This window comes from Geospiza fortis, unplaced genomic scaffold (genome assembly GCF_000277835.1).
Source record: "Geospiza fortis unplaced genomic scaffold, GeoFor_1.0 scaffold237, whole genome shotgun sequence".
Lineage (NCBI taxonomy): Eukaryota > Metazoa > Chordata > Aves > Passeriformes > Thraupidae > Geospiza > Geospiza fortis.
The window spans coordinates 5,395,110-5,403,693 of record NW_005054319.1 but is presented as its reverse complement, the minus strand read 5'-3'; the positions used below and the strand labels follow the sequence as shown (position 1 = coordinate 5,403,693).

Sequence of the window (8,584 nt, the reverse complement as noted above, 5' to 3'; positions counted from 1 at the left end):
GTGGGCGCCCGCCTGGACGCCTGGGTGGACTCGCTGGTCAGCGGCGTCTGGTCGGCCGTGGACGTGTGCAGCGTGGGGCCCTCGGCCTGCCCCGTGCTGCAGGGCTGTGCCCAGACCGCCTGGAGCTCCCTCAGCCCCGACCCCAAGTCCGAGCTGGGCCCCGTCAAACCCGACGGCCGCCTGAGGTAGCGTCCGGCGCGCTCCGCCCCGGCGTAGGCCCCAGCCTGCCCCGTGCTGCAGGGCTGTGCCCAGACCGCCTGGAGCTCCCTCAGCCCCGACCCCAAGTCCGAGCTGGGCCCCGTCAAACCCGACGGCCGCCTGAGGTAGCGTCCGGCGCGCTCCGCCCCGGCGTAGGTTTTTAAAAGGGAATTGAACCTTGCTTCTCTGTGAATCTCACACCAGGTTTCAGAAACCTAAGGGGAAGTTACATTTTTTTGTTACTTATTGTAATAGAATTCATTTTAAAAAAACAAAACCAAAACAAACAAAAAAAAAAGTTCTGAAGTTCTGACAAGGCCTTTGGCACTGCCCTCTCCATCAGCTCTGTTGGGAGCGTGGCCTCATCCCACAGCCTGTGCTGTCCCATTCCAGGTGCCACTGCACCCACCAGCCTGTGGGCTTGGAAACAGCACCAAGCCATGGGGAGGGCAGTGAAGGAGCAGCTGCTAAAGGGGTTTTTTTAAAAATAAATTTGTTTGTGCCTCTGCTGTTTCATAGGCTTTCATTATTTTGCTATAATGAATAAATCACATCAAAATTCCCTTCTACTTACACTTTCTGGGGAGGTTGGTTCCTGCAGGCTAAAGCCGGTATGGCCACATGACCTCAGAGAATGTGAAGTAATTATGGTACAGCCTCACTTGGGTTTTTAATAACACAAAGTAATTCTGGACACAGCTGATGTCTGTTATCCTAGTTAGAGAGAACGAGCAAAAGCAGAAACTTTCAGATTCCTTTCAGAGATTTTTTTCAGACAAATTTAATGATAAACTCTAAATGAAACCAGTGTTTTGCTATAGTAGTCTTTTATGTCTCATGCAGTCGGGTTCAGGGTCAGTGTACTAAGAGTATTTATTAAAGAGCAAAGAAGTTTTTTGAATTTCAGCCCTTTCAAATCTGCAGGCATTTTTGGAAGCAACCATTACCTGAGTATTTTCACAAGCTGCCAGTAGAGCAGGTGTGTATGTGTAGGCTGGGGTGGATTGTGATGTGTCTGCTCACACCCTTTGCTCATGAGCTGAGCTGAGTTTTTTCTCAGGCAGTGGAGTTGTAAACCAGTAAAATAGTAAAACTGGGACCTAAATCAGCAACAACAGGTTTCTTCCCTAATTTGAGTAGTGGCTAGTAAGTCTTAACACTAATTCCCTTCCTTGGTCTCAAATCTCCATCAGTTCCTAAAGAAGGATCCTTCCAGGCTTTGCCAGGGCACCTGGAAGGCTGTGCAGGATGTGGATCACTGCCCAAAGCCAGGGGAAGGAGAACAATGCCATGTTTCTCCAAGCTTTTACTTTATTCAGTCAACAATCTACCCTTGCCTGTCTTCAGAATTCCTAGCAGGCTGCATCCTGTTTTAAATAGTCATGTTTTTGCATCATTTCAACCTGCATTTTCTACAGGAAGGAAAAAATTAATTTACATTCCAAGAACTTTTTAAAATACAAATTCATCTTCAACTAATGTATTTTACATTAGCAAAAACATGCACTTTGTTGCTGTTGCTGTGTTAATCTCTAGTTAGCAACAGAACCAAAAAAGACCATCAAAAGCCATTGGGTTAATTAGGAAAGAAGCCCTGTTGCTGTAATAAAGGAAGGTATCTGTTCACCCTTCTGTGTGCATGGATAACTTTCTGCTGAGAGTGAAGTGTCCACATCAGGAGGGAAACAGAGCCTTAAATCATTCCATAATCATGTCTCACAGGAAGGTTGAATTCCCTTTTAAACAACACTTGCAGTAGGACTGTAACACTCAGATCCCCTTGGCTTGGAGTATCTCTGTCATATTGGTTTAAAGCTACTTCAGTTTGCTTTGGACTTGAAATTGTGGTGTCAGCTGTGCTGGCATTAAGGCAGAGCATTGAAATGTTTATCTGGCACAAAAATGGATGCATAGAAGGAACAATTTAGGTATTTATTATTTATGTTTTAGTCAATGACTAATTAGTAGGTGCTGCTTTTGCAGCTTGAAGATTATGTTATTTTACTAACTGAAGCTGCCTTTATTAAGAAAAGGCCTTCCTCCCCTCACACCTCCCTTTCTTTTTTTGTCTTGATTTTGTCAGTCACGAGCAGTAGCTTTAGGAAAGTTTGTAGCAACGAGAGCTGATTGGAATATTCCAGTCAAGATAATGTTCCAGCTTTTCAACCAGCTCTAGAGGCAAGCGTGTGTGAAACCAGGGTTGCCAACAGGTTTATGTAATAGAATCACAGTGTTATTACTTATTCAGTAGGGGTTTTTAACAGTGCTTGTTTTTAATGTAACATTCCTGTGTGAAGTTCATATTTTCTGGGGACCTCCAATCCTCACTGTGAAATCCAGGGCTTTATTCACACTGATGCAATGGTGACTGCACGGTCCAAGCCCTGCAGATTAAATGAAGAAGGTCACATTTAAGGCACACAATAAAATCCATTAACAAGCCCAGGCAGTGCTTGTTCTCAGTAAGACTCCTGAGGTAGCCACAAAATCTTCAGTCTGTCTTGCACATAAGCACATGTGTAGGGGTGCACCCACGCACACGCATGCAGATAACTTCGTTTTTAAATCTGATGTTTTTATTCTTAAGCAGGAATGTTTTTAAGTGCTTTTTTTGTAAGTTTTCATTAACTAGACCAAGAAGAAGGTGACAACAATCACGTCTTCTGCTGTTAGGAAAAAGCTGCCACTTTCATCATTTGAAAAATAAGGTGCAAATTATTTTGTTTTAGTACAAAAAAAGGGAAAGAAAACAGATGGTTGCTGATATATCCATTTGCATTATATGCTAGGTTTAAAATATCTCAAAGGAAATTTATATGAGATTATTTTCTGAAAGGCAAGAAGCATTTAAACAGTGAAGTTTTGTAGCAAGCTGGCAATTTCAGTGCTGCTGTTAAAATATAGGATGTGGAGCTGAAGGGGTTGATCCTGCAGTCCTTTCTCAGGCATAACTTCCAGAGTGCTAGTGCTGAAAGAGGATTTCAGAGTCAAGTCCAGCATAAATAAAGGGTATGACAGTATTCTAGGGGTAAATGCTGTCTGTTTGAGGTCATCAAAAGATAAGCTGCCATGTTTGGAACATCTTCTAGGGGCAGTGTCAAGTTTTGGACCTAAACAGCCACCTCTACTATAGCTGTTCTCATGCAGCCATGGATCCAAAAGATATATATGAAACTAAATGTCTGAGTTCCAAAGTCCAGTAGCTGTGAATAAAAAACACATAAAGCCAGACTCTGCATCAGGGATCAGAGCTGGCTCCAAGGTGATGCTGTTAAGCCAAACTTAGTCCTGCTTAGTGGCTTCTCTGGTTTGAAATGGCAGCACTGGGAGCCTGGAAAGAATATTGTCAGTGGTCAGAAGAGAATAACTTCACAGATGTTACATTTGGTGGAAAGGAGAATTCAGAGCAGGGACCCACAGCTGGTACAAAACACAAGAGTTATGCATCTTCACCTGAATGTGCAGGTGTTCTTTTCCAGTCACTGGCCAGTCCTTGCTGAACAGGATCCCAGCTGGAAGCCTGCTTTGATCAAAATTCCTTTCAATGGGAGGGGTTTCTATTTCCATATGCACATTTATCCTCTGTGTGTAATGCTTTGCTTGTTTAAATTCCCTGCCCATTCTGCATGACAGCCATGTAACACTCCTGTGATCAATCTGTATTACACAGAAAGGGAATGTGGCAAAATGCAGAACATCTACATATGTGATTTAATGAGTTATGTCCAAAGTCAGGCTCAGCATTATGCAAACCTGTTTATATGGTAATGTTAAACCCCAAGGCTAAACGAAATAGCTCAAATGACAGTTTATTTTCACATTTGTCCAATTCCTTCTTTGATGACATTTGGACATTGAGTAGTAATATTTGCATTTTCATTTTCTGATATTCAAGTGGGTTTTTTTTAGAATTAAAATTATGTCTTCATTTTTTTTGTGCTCTCAGCAAGCATTTTGACAATTCCTTCATGATAGCAAGTGTTATACAAGAAAGTCCCTCTGTATCTCTGTTGTTACACCTTCATTATTGCTAAGCCTAGAGATACAGGAATGTGCATTCGTGTGTTACAAATTGACTTTCCTGGGTACTGGCTTCAGTGCACAATGCCTGTACAGTTGTTTAATGGTGTATTGACAGTGATCCTGCAGCACCTTCAAAAGTACCACCTAATGTGCATTCACCTTCCCTCCATCTCCTGCAGCACTAATTGCCTTCCTAATGAGGCCTCCATCACTCTTAGCCACGATTGTAGTGAGCACAGTAGTGAAGTCAGTGAATCGGAACAGGGATAGTGTAAACCTGACCTAGGGGAGAGAGAGAGGGTAGAGAAGATGCTGAAACTTTGCAAAAGCTTGACACAATTGCTTTGCAACAAACCTTTGAACAAACTGGGCTCCTTCTGCACAGCAAGGCTAAAAACCATTGATGTCCTGAAATCTCAGCTTTGATAAAAAAGATAGACAAGATCCAGATAGACAAGATCCAGATGTTTCTTGTGGCCTAGCAATGAGGACCAGTTTTCTGTTGATTTCTCTAGTTCTCTTTCATCAGAGCACTAGAGAATTGCCATCTTGCCACTGGCTAACATGGCCTCTTTGTCGTCTTCCCAGCTCCCAAAGCTTCAGGAGCTGGCCACATGAAACCTTGGCCAACTCCAGCACTTTCCATAGAGCAGGAAGTTTTATACTTGACTGAGCTAAATCCCTTAGGCTCTTCAGAAACCTGCAGATGAGGAAAGTTGCAGAAAGTTGGCTTTTCAGAGCAGTCTTCAGTCAGTTCAGTACTTGCACAGGAAGGAGTTGGTGGAAGCCAGCAGTTACCTTGTCCTGATTTTCAGGCCTGGAAATCTGATATATAAGAGGAGACTTGGTTATTTGATAATTCAGTAGCAGAATAAGACAGACCTGGTGGGACATGGTTGGCAGCCTTTCTCACTGGCCTTTGTTTCAGTCCAGCTGTGAAAAGATAATGATCCATGTCTTTATTTCTACCATTCAAGACCTCCAGTGTAGTCTTAAGGATTAGTAGGACTTAAGCCCATATTAAATGACAATTGAAAACATAATGTAAAAAAGCCTTTCCAAACCAAACCCTCAGGCTTCTGCCAAGGCAGCTCCAGGGATGATGCTGACAGAGGGTAGGGAGTGGTTTCCTCTCAGTAGGGAGGAGTGTCCTCTCAGTGTTAGAGAGGACAGAGCACTGCCCTTCCAGAGGCCCAGGAGGAGTTCCTGAGAGCAGGAATACCTGCTGCTGAGCCCTGAGGACAGCTGCCGCTGCAGCCAGGCACAGAGGAGCCAAAGAAATGTGAATTAGGATTGAGGACAGCAAGGAAAAATTTGTAGGACAGCACATTTTCCTGCAGAATCTTCAAAGGCAAGCAAACACTCTGATTTGTAATTCCCTACAAAGGCATATTGTAGAAGAGATTGACCTTCAAAACCTTCACCACCATCATCAGAGTAAGGGAAAGAATAACCAGGCTGAGAGCATTTAAAATTGAGCTACAAGGCCTTACAGCCTGTGCTGCCCAGGACCAGGGCAGCATTAGGATGTCTCAGTTATGTGTGGTGTTGGGAGCAGTTACCCTCATGGTGTGACACTGCAGGTACCACGTTGATTCCGTTCCTTCTTACTAACAGTAGTGTGTTGATAACTCTGCTCTTTGCTTCTGCCTTGGTTACCTTCTTTTGCTCATGGGTGCTACCACAGCTGCTACCTCACTGTGTCTGCAAACACGTTTACCTGAGAACAACAAAAAAGGTACCAGAAATCACCTTGAACTGAATGTACAATCTATGCAAATTCTCTTTCTACTTTGTTACAACCTAGAAGTATTACTTGTAACCTTGCCAAATAAACAGCAAGATACTGTACAGGTGCCTCTGATACCAGAGTGACGATTCTAGGCGCGGTTCATGGCGCTGCATTTGTATATTGTAATGACTCGGCTTGTCTTTGGTTCTGTTGTAATTAACACCCTAGACTGAGACAATAGCACTCCTGCTAAGGGAGCACCTTCAGTTTGCTGGGAATATTCCAGAGGAGGATGTTTATGGCATTTCATTTTATTTTCCTGCTTGGATCCAAAAAAAGGCACAGACCTGCTGGCCAAAACTAGGGTGTTGTTTCAGCTTTTCTGTGGATGAATCCTATCAGCTTTGGATCGCTCGGTGTCTGTTCCCATTGTGGCATCCAGTGTGTTGCCCCTTAAAGAAAGCCTTACTTCCATCCTTTCTAAATGTGGCCTTAAACTGTGTTAGGAACTTTGGTGTTGTCTGTGTCTTGCTCACTTTCTCTGTTTGTTGCAGAATGAATAAAAGGCACCTTGAGATTTCTATTACAGCTCGGTGGTGTTGCTGTCAGCTTATACTTCACAAATACAATGGAAATTGCTTACAAATGCAGTCTTTAAGGAAAGAAAATGACCTTCCCTTCGGGCAAAAGGAAGTCTCAGACATTCATATAAAACCTTAGGAAATTATGAGCTCTGTTTCTCGCAAGTCACTGTAGATAAGGAACTTGGTTTAATTACATACAAAGTACAAACTTAGTAACTTCTAATTTATCTTCAGACTACAACAGGACAGACTGCTCTCAGTTGCACAAGACAAATTGTAGAGTAATTTCACTCATTTTAACATGCTGTAGTAGCTTTCCTCTCAGATTTGTACTGGTAGCTGGGAGAAAAAATATCCTCTTAATGGTATGGTCTTAAAATCTGAAGAACGTCACCACATAGGGCCAGATTTAGGTGTTGGTTGGGAATCTAAGAGTACATTTAGAACATGGTTGTTTTGTCATAAATGCATTTCCAAAAATCTGGCATTTGGAGCTTCTTTCAAAGGTTGTCAAAGTCAGCAGAAAGCAATGACTTCTGCTAAGGCTTGTATGTGTTGGGTTTCTTTAATACTTTCCTCCATGAGAACTGTCATGTTTCAGTGAGTAGCACCAATATTCCCGGCAGGCTGCAGTGCTTTTAGCAATCCCACATCCTGTCCTGTGTTGGTATTCATATGTGGATACAACCCAAAGGCAACTGAAAAGGGTTTACATTTAAAACAAGATTTGTGAAACTAAAATAATTAATTCAATGTAATGAAATTATTTTTCTGACTTTGTCCTTATGGTTCTGTTTTGGTTTGATTGGATTTTTCTATTGCCTAACATAGTCCATAATAAGTTATTCCTATTCTGTCATTTTCAAAGACTGGTGGTAATATAGTTTTAAGAAATAACTATTTTGTTATAGATCATAATATGCATAAAATTGTACAGAAATATTTTGTAATCTATTGAATAAGAAAAAAGAAAACCATGTATATACAGGGAAAAAAAAAAGTTTAAAAAAATTGGAAATTCAAATGGAACACACTGAAAGATGTAGATATTTTGCTATTTATTTAAAGGAGTATTTTATGAGATATTGAAATGTCTTAAATTGACCAGTAATCAAAGTTCAAAGTCAGAATGCTTTTCTTGTAGTAGAATGTGATTTTCAGCAATTATTGCACTACCCTTTTTTGCACCCTTTTGTCTTTCATTTAGCAGAAACAATGTGCCTTAGCTGTATTCTTTGTCAATGGGAGTTTGGTTGTTTGTCCGACAAAGCAAATTTTTTTGCAGAAAAAGAAATGGATGTATGAAATACTGTATTATACCAAAAACACTGCAGTGTATATAATGCTTTCTGTCATACGGTGTTTTCAGATGCAGAGTTTTAAAATAAAAAAAAAGGCTGTCTTTAGGAGCATGTGCACTTTGTATTATTTTCAACCCCACCAATGTGTGTCTTATTTGAAAGAATTTTGCTGCTTGGTGATTTTTAGGAGGGAAAATGGGCCTGAGCACTTCCAGCCTGTGATCCCAGTGCTGCTGCCTGGTCAGGCATTTCTCAGCCATAGCCTTTATGGGGGAAGCATTGATGAAACCTTCTGGGAATCTGTCATTGCTCACAGGCAGTGCTGCAGCCTCACCTGCGTGCTGCCCCCAGTGCAGGGGTGGAAGGTGGATGAACTTTGCCGGGCTCCCAGCACTGCCAGCACAGTGGGACCCAGAGAAATGTCCAAATCCTTGTTTTCAAACCCAGATGTCTGCTTTTGGGCCAGAGCTTCTCTGCTTTTTCCAGCGATGACAAGGAATGGTAGGCAAAGGATCAATGAGGAGCTCAACTGAAGTGTTTCCTGAAGGCCATTAACCATGAGCAGTGCTGAAGCAGTTTCTTCCCTGCGTCCCCAAAGGGTGCATCAGCCAAAGAGAAAGATTCTTGGGCTTACAGATGTCCAGCTGGGTGCAGAAATATGAATTAATGCAAGGGCTGGCTGTTCCAAGAGCAGCAAAATATGTGTCCTTTGCCTTTAGTGCAAGGATGAGCTCAGAAAGACACAT

The 8,584-nt window shown here is 42.2% G+C and overlaps 1 protein-coding gene across 1 annotated transcript in view; it reads left to right on the top strand.

Moving 5' to 3' along the window:
* XYLT1 (xylosyltransferase 1) overlaps positions 1-7,943 on the top strand; it is a 138,909-nt gene extending 130,966 nt beyond the window's left edge. The window contains exons 14-15 of the mRNA XM_031056573.1: positions 37-216; positions 355-7,943. Of these exons, the coding sequence (XP_030912433.1) occupies positions 37-189 (153 nt within the window). The 3' untranslated portion in view covers positions 190-216; positions 355-7,943. The remainder of the gene's footprint in view (positions 1-36; positions 217-354) is intronic.
* Positions 7,944-8,584: the final 641 nt, after the last annotated feature.